Here is a 16,259-nt window from a genome sequence, read left to right on the forward strand (position 1 = left end):
CAGGCTTAGGCAAGGATGGGAAGGGAGAGGAGTGATAAGCAGGTAAGAGGGCCCCATTGTGCTGGCACACCTGGGTCCCATAATCTCAGTACTGGGGAGGCTGAGCCAGGAATGTGGCCAGTAAGAGCCCATCAAAAAAAAAGAGGAAAAAATAGAAAGACACAGGCAGACTGAGACAGAGGAGGAGGAAGAGGAGGAAGAGGAGGAGGGGGGAGGGCGGGAGAGACAGCTCAGTCCTTAAAAGCACTACTGCTCTTGCAGAAGGACCTCGGTTTGATTGTAAGCACCCACATGGGGTACTCACTACCACGTCTAACTCCAGCTCCTTAGGATCTGACTTCCTTTTCTGCCTCACACCCACGCCCAGACCCTGCAAACACTCACATGCACGAATCCACACAGAGACACATAATTTAAAACAAAAATAAAATCATACAAATAAAAATCAAAACAACAAAAATAAAAACTGGCACATAGGAGAAATCAAACCAGGCTGTTTGTTATTGCTGTTGCTGCTGCTGCTGTTTTAAGCTTGCTGGGAGACTAAGGGAAGATGGAAAGATATCTGGGGGCAAGACCAAGCAAGCAGAGGACCTGACCTGAAGGGTGGAGAGGGTGGTCTACAGACCGCCCCTCCTCTGAGATGTGCTTTCTTGGGCGCCAGCCGGGTGGTGAGTTTGAGGAACTGACAGGGGCTGGGCAATCTCTCAGGAAGGAAGAGGTTCAGGCGGGGAATTTGAAACAAAACTTCCCAGGGAACGCAGAGCTCGGCAGTCTCAGCCTAACGTTCTACAAAAGTCCTGGATGCGAGTTATGGGGGCTGAAGGACCTGAAGGGATACCCTGGGTGGCCGTGACCTGCACTTTCGCAGCATCCCGCAGAGCAGCCAGACCACAAGCTCTGGAAAGGGCCTGGGTATGCGATGGACAAAGCGCGACCACCCCAAACCGAGTAACTGGGAGGTGGCAAGGAGGCTGGGCGGTGACATTCTGCTGGACATTTTGCAGCGATTCAGGCGGGGGTCCCCAGAGATGTATGGGCGTGGTCCGGCCAATCCCAAAGCACGATTTATGGTCGCGAGAGAAACAGACCAATAGGAATTCAGAGGCGGTGGCGGTGGAGGACTGATGGGGCCAATGGACTGCGAGCACCAGACTGGGGCGGGGCCGCGCGGAGTTTCAAATCCACAGCGGTGGGCAAGGAGCGAGTGTTGATCCCCGGTATCAGGCAGGCAGGTGAGCGCACGGGGACATCGACGGGCTTGGGGAGGGGTCTCACGGGCAGCTCCGAGAGGGGAGCGGGCCAGGAGCTCTGGACAAGAGCCGCAACGCAAAGGGGTGTCTGGAAATTTAAAGCACCTTATCGAATTCGAGGCTTTGGCGGGGTGGCCAGGGTCTGCTCCATAGAGGAGCACGAATTTGGGAAAAAGTCACTTGCTGATGGTGCCCTGAATAAGCGCCGAGGCTCGGTAACCTCTGTGCTTCTCTGCTGAGCCTCAGTGAAGGGGGCTGAGATTGAAGGACAGACGATCTGCCTCCTTACAGTCGAGGCAGCTGCTGACCATGACGCCATGGTCATCTTTCTGGCATCCACAATTGCGCAACAGGCCTTCTCAGAGAGGTTCCATTTCATCTCTTCCCCAGTTCCCAGGGTCTCTGACGCCTGGGAATAGCGCCAGGGAGTAAGCCGGTGACCTTTTGACCTCCCCAGGATCTAACAGGCAGAGGAGACTGGATCAAGCACATGGCGTCTCAGTGGCAGGGCATGACGGCCTCCATGCGCAGGCGATCACTCCTAAAGGAGGAACATCTAGAGAAGGCGGTGACCTGCTCTGCTGAGGGCCATCTGGAGATCGGTCCCCTGGGCTCTCTGTGCAGACAGTTCCAAAGGAGGCTGCCACTGAGAGCCGTCAGCCTCAACCTCGGGACTGGACCCTCCTGGAAACGCCTGGAAACCCCAGAGCCAGAGCAGCAGGGTCTTCAGGGTGCAGCTCGTTCAGCCAAAAGCGCCTTAGGTGCTATGTCCCAGGTAACAACGACACCACTAGCCATCTGTTTATAGAAGGTGCTATCCTCAGGGAGGCCCCAAGAATATAGAGTCGGTGGGGGTCTTGGAGTTTGATTAAGTCCTTGCAGTTTCCCCCAGCACCCCAGTCATTCTGGCACTTGGTAGTTTCCCAACAAATCAGTGAGTGAGTGAGAAACCTCATGGAAGAAATTGATGCTCTCCATGCACAGCAGGTTTGCTGTCCCCTATGATAGGAAATTGCAAGAAGTGGCTGACTATAAAGAGATTATCGCCGGGCGTTGGTGGCACACGCCTTTAATCCCAGCACTCGGGAGGCAGAGGCAGGCGGATCTCTGTGAGTTCGAGGCCAGGCTGGACCGACAGCCTCCAAAACAGAGAAACCCTGTCTCGTAAAACCAAAAAAAAAAAAGAGAGAGAGAGAGAGAGATTATCAGTCTCAAGCTTTAAGTGGATAAAGACTCCCTAGAATAAAGACTTCCAAGATAACTCAGGAAAGGAGAGGTATATGGAGGCACAGGACCAGGAGGATGGTGTGAGTCCAGCCTGGATGCTGAAGGGGCCTCAGTGTGAGGACTAAGTCACAGTGAATGGGGGCAGGGATGCTGTGTGATGACCCCTGTCTAGATTCTCCCATTCAGACTATTTATTACACCGTGGCTGTCAGCTGCTTGGTAGGAAAAGGCAGAGAAGCTGGGCTTGCAGAAGGGTGCAACTTCTTGAGCAGTTCAAAAGGCAGATTTGAGGGGTGGTGTCTGGGTGCAGTGTGCCCAGGGGCAGACATCTTTTTAAAGTTTATTTAAATGTGTGTGTTTATTTATGGAGTGGTATTCATCTGGAGGTCAGAGGACACCGTGCAGGAGTAGGTTCCTTCCACCATGTGGATTCTGGAGATCCAACTGGAGTTGTCCTGTTTAGTGGCAGGAAGCTTTACCTGATGAGTCATCTCACTGACCTCACATAGGTCTTTAAACCTTGAGTAGGAGATGTGGGCAGATGTCCCCTGAAAAGGACAGAAGCTATGAAAATGAACAGACCTGCAACGAGAGAAGGGGTGGGCATCTTGCTGGGCATTCTGATGATGTGGAGAGAGAGCAGAGGCTCCTGGCAACACTGCAGAGAGGCCTCCTAGCCAAAGTCTAGCTCTGACTTGGAAGAGCCCTAGGATTGTTTTCAACAACTGTAGCTCAGAACAATGAAATGTGACATCTTGTCTAAGGTCACCCAGCTCATCAAACTTACCTTGGGCCTTGCTCCAACCTCTGGGCTCTGATTTGCCAAGACAAAAGGCAATCTAAGCAGAACTGTTTGAATCAGCCACGGGTTGGGACTCAGCCCTGTAGGTTATAGGGAGCCATAGAAGGGTTTAGGACAATTAAGTGTTATGATCGGAACTGTCACTGAAGGATCTGTGTAGAGTAAGATGGAGGAGGGAAGGGAAGGAATGAGAGCAGAGTGGGATGGCAATGATCCAGGAATCAGGAAACTGAACCGCCCTCACTGTCCAGGCTAGTCTCTACCTGGGGCCCAGATGTGGAGCCAGGAAACTGAACCTCCCTCACTGTCCGGGCTAGTCTCTACCTGGGGACCCAGATGTGGAGTCAGGAAACTGAACCGCCCTCACTGTCCAGGCTAGTCTCTACCTGGGGGCCCAGATGTGGAGTCAGGAAACTGAACCTCCCTCATTGTCCGGGCTAGTCGCTACCTGGGGGCCCAGATGTGGAGCCATCTGCTTGTTGCTACCTGCTGTGTCCCCGAACTGGGTCTCTGGGAAGGTCTTGTCGGGAATCACACTGTCACTCTTAAGACTAACAGCAGACTGTGTCTGTGGGACAGAGCCTAGGTTGGAGGGAGGCAAAAGACTGGCAGCCCACCTTGGTCCCATCGCTGCTAACCTTCCCACATGAACCCCTCACAGAGGATCCAGGAGTCCTGCCAAAATGGCACCAAGTGGCTAATGGAAACACAGGTGAAAGTGAGGAGAAAGCGGGGAGCCCAGAAGGATAGAGGGACCCCACCCAGTCTGAGCCAGAAGAACACTCGGCTACACAGGACCAACCGGGATGCCAGAGTCGGGGGGCATCCTCGCCTCTCTGGCCAGACGGGTCCACAGGCCCATCGACGTCATCGGCCAAGGAGGGAGGCTGCCCTCCGGAGCCCCTGTTCCTCCACAGAACCTCTCTGCTCTCCCAGGCAAGTAGTCTCCGAGCCCAGCATGGTTTACCTTTCTGTGTGTCCCACACGTCTCAGTGCTACCTGGGGCGAGGACACCCTGGCCTGTCACATCTTTGTTCTGGCCCAGGTCTGCTCCAGAGCTAGTGAGGACCTTAAGGGGAAAAAAAACTTCTCCAGGTCTGTTTTCCTACCTGTGAGAGGGACAGGAGATGAGTTCCACCCCATTCTAGATAGGAGACATCTAGAAGACTCGGGCACAGGTGCAAGCCCAGCAGCAGCCCTCATCTGACTGCAGAATAATTTCCCATGGCTCAGCCACACAGGCTTGCATGTCACATGCTGCAGTGAGGCAGCTTTCCTAGTTATCCAGGGTTACCTAGACCCTGCTCAGGGCTCTTGCTAACCCCTGCATCCTCCTGTGTGCAGTGAGTCTGACAGTGACCTAGAGCCCGTGGGGGCTGGGATTCAGCATCTCCAGAAGCTGTCACAAAAGCTGGACAAAGCTATCAAGGCTGAAGAGAGGTGAGCTGCATCCTATGGTCAGGGTGAAATGGCCATGGGCCCCCTGAGCCATACTGTATTTCTAGAGAGAGTGCTAGTTCCAACACCATCTGCCACATGACTAAGACCAGTCCCTGTCCCTCTGTGCTTCAGTCTCCTGGGATGATGGTGAAGGAGGCACTGAGTCCTCCAGGCCTTGAACCCTCACCTTTGCCCATCACATTGAATTTCACATTCAATGAAGGTCTTCCTGAGAGACCTTCCCTTCCTCCAATACCTTTCACGGCTCCTCTATACCCTGTCTACCCATGGACTTAAAAGTAACATGGTTGCTATGGAGTCCCTGGTCTATCTGCTCAGGATTCCAACCTGGAAGCAGAGCCTTTGAAAACTATTTTCCCATTTGTATAATGGCCACAAAGGATTCTGAGGCCTTATGACCCCTGTGGCCATGTTCCCACCATGCTCCCAGGTTCTGGTCTTGTCTAGTCTGAGTTGGGATGCCTTCAGATCATGAAGCATCCCAGGTCATCAGTCCCTCCCCCCCTTCTCTATCCTTAGTGGTGATATGACTGTCTCCCTTATCCGTGAATGAGGACAGCAGGCATCCTACAGGTAAAGTCTCCTTTCTCAGTCTCCTCCTCCTCTTTGACCTGCTCCTTCTCTACCTGTAAATATGCATGCAGACTTGCAGGAGTGTTAAAGAAGTGAATGGATTGAGAAGACCGCAGAGTAGGAAGTATCTGGGTCTTCTACTTCCCTCAGCCCAAGCTGCTACCCTTACTGATCACATCAGAACCCTGTGATTTCAAAGGACTGAAAGCTACCTTCCAGCCTTTTGATTTGGAGAGGAGGGCTATAGCTTCCTACACCCCCTGCCTTGAGGATAGGGAGAAGCACAATGGAAACTCTGTCTTACAGGAAACAGGCCACCACGATGTCCATGCCACCCCATGAACTTCCAGGAGGAGGCACTGGGCTCATCAGCATCCCCAGGCCACTGTTAACAAGGACTTGACTAACAGGGGATCCAGAACCACTGACCACAGCCCAAGAGCGATTCAGGAATACCTTGGAGAGGGAGCGGGAACTGCCCATGCTCTCCCGGGGGACTCATACTCACCCTGCTCTTCAGCCTCACAGTGGCCGATCCATATTAGGAATGTATCTGAAGATGCTAGACAGTTCTGAGCTGTGTCACTAGGACCAAAGCCCTGCGGGTGTCATACCATGAAACCATCCCCTTTATTCCCAGTGAAGAGATTCTTGGAGGCCCACTTTTACCCCTGCTCCCACAGGGCCCCACAGGAAGAGAGGAGATATTTGTAGACTGTGCAAACCTGAGCTCTTGGGGCCAGTTTATCAGCTCTGTGTGGGGCACTGTGGCCATGCAGGGAAGAGAACACTGACCAAGACCAGTTTCTGTTCTTTGTAAATTATTTAAGAAATATGCTAGGTCATTTTATTAGAAAGATACCAGAGTGTCAGCCTCCCAGCTCACATTGCTTTTTCATAATAAATCTTGCTTTTGACACTTGGCATTTTTTTTAATACACACACTCTGACACAACACTGCATGACACAGCCCTATGTCTGGAACTCAGCTTTGTGATCCGATCGCCTCAGCTCCTGCTCTTCTCTTCAGAGAGAACCAAAGTAACAGAAAGTGGCTCGGTGGTTAAGGGCACTGATTGCTCTTCCAGAGGACCCCAGTTCTATACCCAGCACCCACATGCCAGCTCACAACTGTCTGTAACTCCAGTTCTGGGGAACCCGACACCCGTGCAAAACACCAATGCACATAAAATAAAAATAAGTAAAGAAAACTTTTCCAACGTAGCCCAAAATGAAACACATGTTAAAGGCAAATTAGGTTTTTATTTCAGTGACAACGTTTCAGAGTTAAAAACAGCTCACATCAAAATCAAGACCAATTGTAAAAATCTTTTAACTCCATAATGCTGTTTTTGTCTTGTTAGAAATTGGATATTTTACATTTTCTTTTCTAACGGATTTTGTACAAGGCAGCCATGAGGACTATAATAAGCCTTTTCTAGCACAGAACCAGCCGTCACAGAGAGTACTGGAAGTTACACACAGGGACAAGCAGACCACAGACAAGGTCAGACTGGCTGCCACCACTGAGTAAACACAGAGAAAGGAACAGTGGGCCTGGGTCTCAGGGGGCATGTCCCACTCTAGCCATTGTTCCTACACTGCCTGCTCCTTCGTGTCCCCACCTCTTCCGTGCCACCACAGGGCGGAGTCAAATTCCGATTTTCTTCCCAACCTCCCCGTTAGTTTCCCAGCAAGCTCAGAACTCAGCAGGGCTCTGCTACTTGTACTCAACACTTAACTTGGGTGTATGAGAAATTCCTCCCTAGACCAAAAGGGAAAGAAATGGGATATATATAATTTTCCAGAGCACTTGGAATGGAACCCCGGGAATTCCGCTGGAAAGTGGTTGTTTAAGGCGGGGTCAACTGCAAGGCTCCTACAGTCAGGGGGCCCCTCCCGGATGGGGCTTCACCTGAGCTGGATGGAGAGTATGCCTGCAAAAGTGGCACCTCCTCCAGACCTGGACGCGCTGGTCTGGCAGGGCCCATTCCTCAGTGAAAGCTAGGTGCCATGTTTTGTCTGCAGGATACTTCCCCCGGGGCACAGCTCTGGGCTACAAAGGGCCCCAAGTACAGTTTAAAAACCATTAGGTTCAGCCTTCCCTCCTTCGGAGAACCACCCCAATCTCAGCAATACTGGGGTTCAGATACACTTGTTGTAACCCAGCACCCAGGCAGGAAGGCTGTTCGTCTGAATGCATGAAAATAATTTATTTCTTAAAAAATATGTTGTGATGCTTCGGGAAGGGGTCAACCTTTGTGGGTGAGGGGCACGAGGCTGAAAGAGCAGGCTCCAGCAACCCACAACAGGACAAGGGATAAAGGAAGGTGTCAGGCATCCCTCGGCCAGGTCAGGACAGTCACCACACGGGAAGAACAAACATGCCACTCAGATACGGGAACTTTGGTCAAGCAGGAACATGTTTCCAGCAGCTGGAGAGCAGGCACACCAGGAGCTAGAGGTCGCTAGAAAACGGCTGGATGGGGTGTCACGGAACTACTGGAGGAGGCAACAGCACTCCCCTCTGGAGAACACTAGGAATCAGCTCCTTTTGTCTCTGACCTAACACAGCACTAGTAAAAAGCATACGTGGAGTACAGTTGCCGGGCAGCAATACTAAGCTGCGCACTCAACCGCGCAGCGAGTGCGTACTTCCCCCGCACGGGCCGCAGCAGTTCCTAGGGCGGTAGTCACAACACCTGGACACTAGCGGCATCTCAAAAGGGGTCACCCAAGCCCCAATGTGGGGCTCTAGCAAAAGAGGGGTGGGGCCTCTGGCTGGCTCTGACCCACAGAGCCCTGTCACTGGCTCCATTCTCTCTGGGGGTCCCCCACTCACACATACACTCAGCCTGGGGTTCTCAAAAAAGGAAGAAGCACTTGTCATTTGAAAGTTAGACTCAGTGGCTCCTGCTGAGAGGAGACAAAGGGCTGTGAGAGAATCATTCGGGTGTATCCAAGCTCAAATCACAGCATTCAGGGGAAAGGACTGCAACTCAGGTGGCTATACCATATGAGCTGGTGACAAAAGATAGGCAAGAATGATGGGGGGGGGGATGAGCTTCTTCTAATAGAAATGGTGGTGGGAGCATGTATGAACTTCTAGAAGAAATGATGGGGGGCAGGTATGAACTTCTAGAAGGAATAATGGGGCAGGTATGAACTTCTAGAAGGAATAATGGGGGCAGGTATGAACTTCTAGGAGGCAGGACAGAAAGGGAAGCTAAAGCTGGTCCCATACCTCCTTGCCCTCTCTGCAGCCCCCTGGCAGTGATGGACTCTGTTTGCCAAATGCAGGGCTGACAGTGCAGTGGGAGAGCTGGCAGATAGATGGGATGGGCAGGGGAACAGGGGCTGGCAGGCTGGAGAAGACATTGGAGTGGAAACAGCGGGGTGGGTCCTGGGAGCCCACACCCCCTCCAGCCTAAGTGAGGCACCCAGTTTGCTGGGCAACTCACCACATGGTGCCAGCCACCCCCATCAGCAGCCACCACAGGCTGCATGGGAGCTGCAAGAGGTAGACATTGAACAGAAGCGACACTGAGCTGACAAGTGCCTGCTGTGTACACAGATATTTGGCTCTGGCCTCCGTGGCAGCACAGGGGGTTCTAAGCCACCCAGGTGGCCATACAACAGGGTTCAGCCTGGGCCAGGGAGCAAGGGCCGACTGTGCCAAGGCCAGGATCTTGGCAGCAAAGAAACATCCCCTGCCACCACCCTAAGGGGTCTGACTACCCTAGAGGAGGTTCTAGGCTCAAACCAAACTGAGTGGCCAGGGAAGGGAAGAGATTACAACAGCTTGAGCCAATATTCCATGAACCTCCAGAACCCGAGATCTCAGCTTTATGCATTCCAGAAACCTAAAGTGTAAGAGTCAGTCAGAGCAGAGCTATGGAAGGGGCAGCCATGTTGTCCCCCTTGTTGGTGGAAGGAAGCAGTTTCCGTTTCCCTCCGTGTACACAAACCAGCATGTTCTCTTTGAAGTAGTACCTTCCTTCCTCTGAGGTCTGGGCTCCCTTTCAGCCCCACCCCAGAATCTCTCTCCCGGGGTGGGGAGGGATGGGATGAGGAGGAGGCTCACTTTGTAAAGCCCCAGAGTGAAGAAATGCTGGACAGCCTAGGAGTCAAACCCAGGACCCATCTCAGCCAGGAGGCCCCTTCTAGTTACAGAAAAGGGCAGGGTCCAAAGATGATATGCTACAGACTCCAGGGCACACAGCCAGACCAACTCGGACCGGAGTCCATGGCTGCAGCCTCTCAGGGAAACGCTCAAGGCAAGACTCAAGGAAAAGGGACACCTGTCCCCAAGGGCCACAGGAGAATAAAGACACTGAGAACAAGAAGGGAAACAGAGGACAAGACAGTCAGCACCAGACCGGGTCCCCTGGGTCGTGGACAGACTCCACATACATAGATTGAACCCAGGGAATGTCCTCTCCCGCAAAATGACCTCACTGCAGTCACAAGACAGCCAGCACCAAAGTGGTGCCCCCGATGTCACAAGGAGAGCAGGCACAAATGCCACTCACTCCTCTACACACGGTCAAGTTGCTGCACCTGCAAGCCGCTGGGGACAAACACCTGTCCGGCCGTGTGCCCAGCGCTGGGAGCTTATCTGGTTTGAGCCTGCCTAGCGGGGCTACAGAAACCTTGGGACTCGAAAAGATGGTCGACTTTACCCAAACACTGGGCACAGGCAGGCTTGACCCAAGAGTCACACTCACACATCACTCCTGACTCCGGCTTGTGGGCACAGGCATGGGGAGATGGATTTTACCCCATCGCGGCCCAGAGAGCTCCCCAATGTCAGGGCTAGGTCCCTCCCTGCTCTGGTCGGACACTGCTGGACAGACACAGGAGGGAAAAAGCAGGAAAACGCCTGTGTCAGAGAGAAGGTAACCCTTCCCTTCCCTGCAGGCTGCCTAGCTGCCCCCACTGTTCTGAGCACCGCCCACCTCTCAGGGCACCGACTCGAACTTGGGGGGCCCGCGCGCCCAGCTGAGCACGGGCAGCGGCCGCTCGTGGTCCTTGTCGGACTCGGGCTGGCTCTGTGCCCGCTCGGGCTTAGGGTTGGGGGCCGGTGGGTCCGGCTGCTGCACCGACATGGTCCTGCGCAGGTGATTGCGCTTGCGCAGAAACTCTGGTTGAGCGTGCAACCCGAAGCTGCCCTTGCGCAGGATCATGCGTGAGTTATTCTTCTTGGGGCGCGAGCGGTGGCTGGCCTCCAGTGCTGCCAAGTGTGCGGCGTAGCCTTCACTCAGGAACTGTGGAGGGGACAAGCATCAGGCTAGCACCTGACCCTGTCCCCCAACATCGCCACTTCCCTGCTGTACCCTCCAAGAGTGTCTGTAGCTTCTCTGGGATCCCAAAAGCAGTAGCAGGGAGGCTCATTACAGTTCTAGGGTTCCCGTGGACCGCTGAGCACCTCTGTTTATACCCTGGCACTCTGACACATCCCCAAGCTCTTTCTGACTGTCCTTCATCGTCCTCCCCACCCCTTCCCGGAGGTCAGCTTTGCCCTGGAATCTAGGTTTGGGGCTCATCTCCTGGGCCCCATCATTCTATCATTCAGAATGGCACTTGCTCTGCTATAAACAGTCATTGCCATTTCCCCTTCCCCTCGATGCAGGATTCTCCCCTGCGTCCAGCAGGGGGCCTGGCCCAAGGCACTGCTTAATAGAAATAAATGAATGAGCAAATGAAAGGATGAGCAAGTAACTGAGATCAGGAGCTGCCCTGGCCCCCACACACCTGGCACTGGGTCTGGTACTTCTTGGTGGGCCGGCCCACAATGAAGATCTGGGATGCAGGGAGGCCCAGCACACTGTAGACAGAGATGTCTTTCATGGACCCGTAGGCAGCAGTGATTTTGATGAAGCACTGAAACGCAAAGCAAGCTGGTGAAGAGGAAGGAAGGCCTACGGAAAGCCTGCTGGGGAACCGTCCATCTGAACTCAGACACCAAATCATCAGTCCGCCTTTGCTAGGAGCCACACCCCAGATGACCGCCCCTCCCTCCCCAGTTCCTCCACTACCCAGCTCCAACCCCCAGGCCCACCCACCCCACACTCCTGCCACGGTGGAGCCAAGTGTCCCTTTGAGGATAAGGAAGTTAAGTTCCAGGATTATGCACTATGGACCCTAAACTGGAGGCAAGCTCTGGACTGGCCGTGTGACCCCCCCCCCCCCCCCGCCTCCTGACAGCTAGTCTGTTGAGCTCCCCAAAAGTGCAGACCCAGTTTAGAGATTTGCCCTCTTTGCCCTGGGGATACCTTCTTTCAGTTAATTGCCTTAGTCTCCCACCTACCCAACTGGTGGCACTCCCTGTCCAACTACTCTCACTGTGTGTCTCCTATCAGTGTCACCCTTTGTCCAACCGTGTCCACTGGGGACGTGCTGGCTAATTTTATGTCTACTTGACACAGGCTAGAGTTATTTGAAAGGAGGGAATGAACCTCAACTGAGAAAATGCATCCATAAGATCTGGCTGCAGAGCATGTTTTAAAATAGTGATTGATGGGGTAGGATCCAGCCCGCTGTGGGTAGCGCCATGCCTAGGCTGGTGGTTGTGGGTTCAATGAGCCATGAGGGGCAAGCCAGTAAGTAGCACCCCTTTGTGGTCTTGCATCAGCCTCTGCCTGCAGGTTCTCACACTGTTCAAGTTCCTGTCCTGACTTCCTTAATGCCAAACTATGATGTGGAAGTGTATGCAGAGTAAACCCTTTCCTCCCAATTTGCTTTTGGTCGTGGTGAGTGTTACATCGCAGCAATAGTAACCCTAACTAGGACAAGGAACTTAAGTCTGAGCTGCAGTTTCTGCCATTTTAAAAGCACTGTCATCACTGAGATGACACTGTCAGCTATGATTCAAATATGAAGTATAGCCTATAGGCACATGTGCAGTAAGCCTGGTCTCTAGCTGGTAATGCCATTGAGAGGGGACTAGTTGACATGTGCCCACCCTATCAATGAGGCTGATCCACTGATGAGTTCATAGCTGAATAGACTCAGGTATGGAATAGGCAGAGGAAGCTTTCCTCTGGCTTGCTGTTTCCTGGCCACCATCAGGCAAGCAATTTCCTTCTGCCACTCCCACCACTACATTTTACCTCCACCTCAGGCCTACAGCAATGGAGCCAGCAGGCTGCAGACCGACACCTCCGGAATCATGGCCCCAAAAGCCTTTCCTGCCTCAAGTCTAGTTATCAAGTTTCTGACACAGGACAGAAAGAAAGGTTCATCACTGTCCACATGCAGAACCTGCTGTCTCCCACCTTTACAACCTGCTCCGTTGAGACCCACCTTCACTCTGCATCCTGTCTCTCTATCTCCTTGGTCTTCAGAGGTGTCCTTTTCTCACCAAGCTTAGCCATTGGCTAGGCTTCAGCCACTGGACAGCTGTCACTGTCCCACCTTCACAAGAAAGAGCCTGCTGCTTGAAATCCTCCCTGTCCTGGCCCTCTTCCTTTCCAACTGTCCTCCCTGTTCTCAGCCAGCTTCTCACACTGCACTCAGAAACACAGCACGGCTTCACCTAGCTCCAACCATTCCTGGGTGGTGCCTTCCCCCACACAGCTCCACTGACTCATATCCAGGGCTCCAGTCTCTGCCTGAAGCCCAGGCTACTGACTGCTCTGATCCTTGTGCGGGGACTCACATGGCTCATGATCCACGGCCCTATCAGCCTCCTCATGTCCAGATCTGACCTCATCTTCTCCCTGCCTGGTCCTCCTCCTTCTTATTTCATCCAGTTATTCATTTATGTATTCATTCTACTAGCACTTATTGAGCACCTACTGTGTGTCATCATCACCCCAGATCCTGGAGATAGATCTCGAACAACACAAATAAACCCAGTGACACCTTGATCTCTCTTGGCCATGTAATAGAACAACTGAGAGCTCTTTGCCCACAATCAACCATTCCCAAGTCTGACAACGCCACCTACTGAGTCTCCTGACTGAGCATGCTTTTCTCTTCATCTCATAGTTACTGTCTGGATTCTAATCTTCTGTCTCTTGCTGGAGTAACAGCCTCCTAACTACACTCCCTCCTTTATTTTGCCAGTGTTTTCTCCAGTGAGCTGCCAGAGGGATCCTTCTACAACACAAATTAGATGCTGTCACTGCCCTAGTCCGAACTCCCCCCATTACTCCACACTGCCCTCAGCAGAGAGCCCAAGATCTTGATCTGGTTTCAGGGATTTCTAAACCTACCAAACTTGGGTCCCTCATGACCTCTAGGGTCTCAGCTCCCACCTGTCCTTGATCTGACCCTGCTTGCAATACCCCTGTCCTGAATTCCTTCAGCTCTGAGAAGACTCCAGGCTACTTCTTACCTCCCTCCCACCCCCACCCCCCACACTTTTGCATCTGGTGAAAGTCATCAAAATCATAAGAGAATCACCTGGGTCAACCCTGTCAAAAACACCAAGCCAAGAGATTATGAAGGAGGTATTCACATCCATGATGGCCTGTTAATCTCTCTCTCTCTCTCTCTCTCTCTCTCTCTCTCTCTCTCTCTCTCTCTCTCTCTCTCTCTCTCTCACACACACACACACACACACACACACACACACACACACACACACACACACACACACACACACACACACACAATCTGCCAGGACCACAACCTTACACAAAAGCCTGCAGTGGCAGGCATAGTGACACATGCCCCTAATCCCAGCATATGGGAGGTAGAAGCAAATGAATCTTTGTGAGTTTGAGGCCAGCCTGGTTTACATCAGGAACCCCAGGCAAGCCAGAATTACACAGTGAGACCTGGTCTAAAATACAAAAATTAACTTGTAAGAAGGCGACAGCAACCCCACAAACAATACTTCTCCAAGAACATTTTCTCAGCTCCTGTCTGCTCATCCTCAGACAGAGGCTGCCATTGTTATTATTTGTTGTGGCCAAACAGTATTGTCTTAGGATATATTTTGTCATCCTCCTCTATTACTGCCTTTAAAAATCTCCCTTGCCTCAGCCTCTTTGAGTAGTCCCATAAACCATTATGGCACATATATCCTCCCACAGATCTATTTCCAAATAAAGCTTGATTTCCCTTCCATCCCAACCTCTTTGCATGTCCCCATGCCCAGCGCATGCCGTTTCATTGTCTGCCTGACAACTCACACTCATATGTCAAGACTAAGCCCAGAAGTTATTACCTACTAGAATCTGCTCGGGCTTTCCCAGGCGAACCTAAGTCCTTGCTCCTCTGTTTGCCAATATTGCCCTTTTTCTGCCACACACCAGTAATTGTCAATTTACATGCCTTTCTTTCTCTAGATCAGCGATTGGCAGACTTTTTTCTTCGAAAAGCCAAAGAGTAAATATTTTAGGCTTTGAGCTCTGCCACAGCAACTCGACTCAGCTCTTTCACTGCGTCGTGAAGGCAGCCACAGACAATACATAAACAGATGAGCTTGGCTGGATGCCAATAAAACTTTATTTATGGACTCTGAAATTCGAACTCGTGTAATTTTCGTTTGCCTACTCCTGCTTTCCATCTGTGAGTCAATCTCCCCACCCCACACCCCGCCCTACTCCCAACCCCGCAGGGTCAGGATTTCATGGAGGGCTTTGCACAAAGATGTCCCAAGCCTCCTCCCAGAGTCTCTGCTACCTGGATAAGCCTAGGAATTTGCCTTTTTAAATGATTCCTAGTTGCGGCAACAGATTCAGGAAAGCAGACTAGAACGCCAGCACCTTGCAGGGAGAACACAACAAAGCCTGAAAGGTCTCAATAGGCATTGCGAAATCTACTGAAGGAATAACCAGATGTAGAGACAAGAATTTAGGTCTTGGAGTCAGGAGAAGATAAAACGTGAATATCTGCCAATAAAGATAATACCTGCCTCCTAAGTCTGTTAAGACGACCCAGTGAGAGCCATGCTGCCATCAAAATGTGTTTCCCTGCCCTACACCAGCAAAGGATCCCGATGCCCAACCCCTTGGGATTGAAAAGAGGAAGAGAGTGAAAAGGGTCCAGAGTCAACTCCCCCTTAGCTAATGAAGGCCTGCCGCCGAGGCCCCGCCTTTCACGTGGGTGTGGCCACAGCCCCGCCCCAGTCACTCACTCACCTCCTGCATGAGGTTGCGAAGGAAGATTGCCTTCTGCCTCAGCGGGTCGTGCACCAGTCCGTCCGAGAAGAAGATCATGCCCTGTGGGAAGTTGTGCTGGGACAGCCACGACACTACCCGCTGCTTCTGCATGTCTGGCCGCCCAGTGATGTAAAGGATCATGTAGCCCAGGTCCTGCCAGTGCCTGACAAGATGGCATTGCTGGGTCTGGCTGGGTCCCTGAAGGCAACCCATTGCCCATTGCCCAAGTACCTGTCCTAACTGCTGCTGCCCTTGGGAGAAGCCAGCGGTAGTAGTAAGGGGGCTCTTAAGTCCTCGCTCCCAGTGGACGAGTAGTGTACATTACCTCCGGATGGCCCATAAGGACTGGTCTGATCTGGTTCCTCTCCTTTACCTCCCTTGCTTCTGCCTTCTCCACTAACAAGAGGGTTTCTAATACTCCCAGTCCAGAGGTTGCAGTGCCTGGTCCTTAGTTCCACCCCATCTTTCCCATGGACCAGAACAAAAGTCATTGTTGGCCACTTTCCTTCTGGTTCTCCCATTTGGATCTAACTTTGTGTAAACTTGAACTTCTCTCTCAGTCTCTCTCTCTCTCTCTCTCTCTCTCTCTCTCTCTCTCTCTCTCTCTCTCTCTCTCTCTCATTTAGTTTCCCCATCTGTAAGATGGGAGTAATCATCCAAACACCCCATGGGGGTATTCCAAGGATAAAGGCATTAATCCCAACCCCAGCTGGCATGGTATGCCTGGCAGAGTTGGCTTCATTATTATCCTTGACTGTTTCATGGCAATTTTTATAAACCATAAACCCAACCCCATTGCTCCTTTTCCTGAGACTACGCCTGGCTCCC

General features: G+C 52.2%; 2 protein-coding genes across 4 annotated transcripts in view; one reads left to right on the forward strand and one right to left on the reverse strand.

The window, feature by feature from the left end:
* The first annotated feature begins 1,164 nt into the window (after positions 1-1,164).
* On the forward strand, positions 1,165-6,233 carry Pimreg (PICALM interacting mitotic regulator). 2 transcript variants are annotated; one of them, XM_005067447.3, is made up of 6 exons: positions 1,165-1,235; positions 1,711-2,028; positions 3,944-4,218; positions 4,627-4,722; positions 5,263-5,316; positions 5,623-6,233. In XM_005067447.3, exons 2-5 carry the CDS (start codon positions 1,744-1,746, stop codon positions 5,294-5,296), a joined length of 690 nt encoding a protein of 229 aa, XP_005067504.1. In that variant the 5' UTR covers positions 1,165-1,235; positions 1,711-1,743; the 3' UTR covers positions 5,297-5,316; positions 5,623-6,233. The 2 variants fall into 2 exon arrangements, with proteins under 2 accessions (XP_005067504.1, XP_021081348.1); XM_021225689.2 differs by having other exon boundaries at positions 1,170-1,235; positions 1,644-2,028.
* Positions 6,234-6,559: 326 nt separating this feature from the next.
* Pitpnm3 (PITPNM family member 3) overlaps positions 6,560-16,259 on the reverse strand; it is a 90,584-nt gene continuing 80,884 nt past the window's right edge. For both annotated transcript variants that reach the window (XM_040749065.1, XM_040749064.1), the window contains 3 exons: positions 15,411-15,594; positions 11,071-11,199; positions 6,560-10,583 (listed from right to left, as the gene is read on the reverse strand). In XM_040749065.1, coding sequence (XP_040604999.1) covers positions 10,278-10,583; positions 11,071-11,199; positions 15,411-15,594 — 619 coding nt within the window. In that variant the 3' untranslated portion in view covers positions 6,560-10,277. The remainder of the gene's footprint in view (positions 10,584-11,070; positions 11,200-15,410; positions 15,595-16,259) is intronic.

The sequence above is a fragment of the Mesocricetus auratus genome, unplaced genomic scaffold (assembly GCF_017639785.1).
Source record: "Mesocricetus auratus isolate SY011 unplaced genomic scaffold, BCM_Maur_2.0 Super-Scaffold_100007, whole genome shotgun sequence".
Taxonomy (NCBI): domain Eukaryota; kingdom Metazoa; phylum Chordata; class Mammalia; order Rodentia; family Cricetidae; genus Mesocricetus; species Mesocricetus auratus.

Bases quoted from the DNA above. Each gene is read 5' to 3' on its own strand.
- Pimreg (XM_005067447.3), top strand. From the start codon at position 1,744: ATGGCGTCTCAGTGGCAGGGCATGACGGCCTCCATGCGCAGGCGATCA. The intron at 4,219-4,626 runs GCAAGTAGTCTC...TCCTGTGTGCAG, and splicing joins GAACCTCTCTGCTCTCCCAG to TGAGTCTGACAGTGACCTAG. The intron at 4,723-5,262 runs GTGAGCTGCATC...CTCTATCCTTAG, and splicing joins GCTATCAAGGCTGAAGAGAG to TGGTGATATGACTGTCTCCC.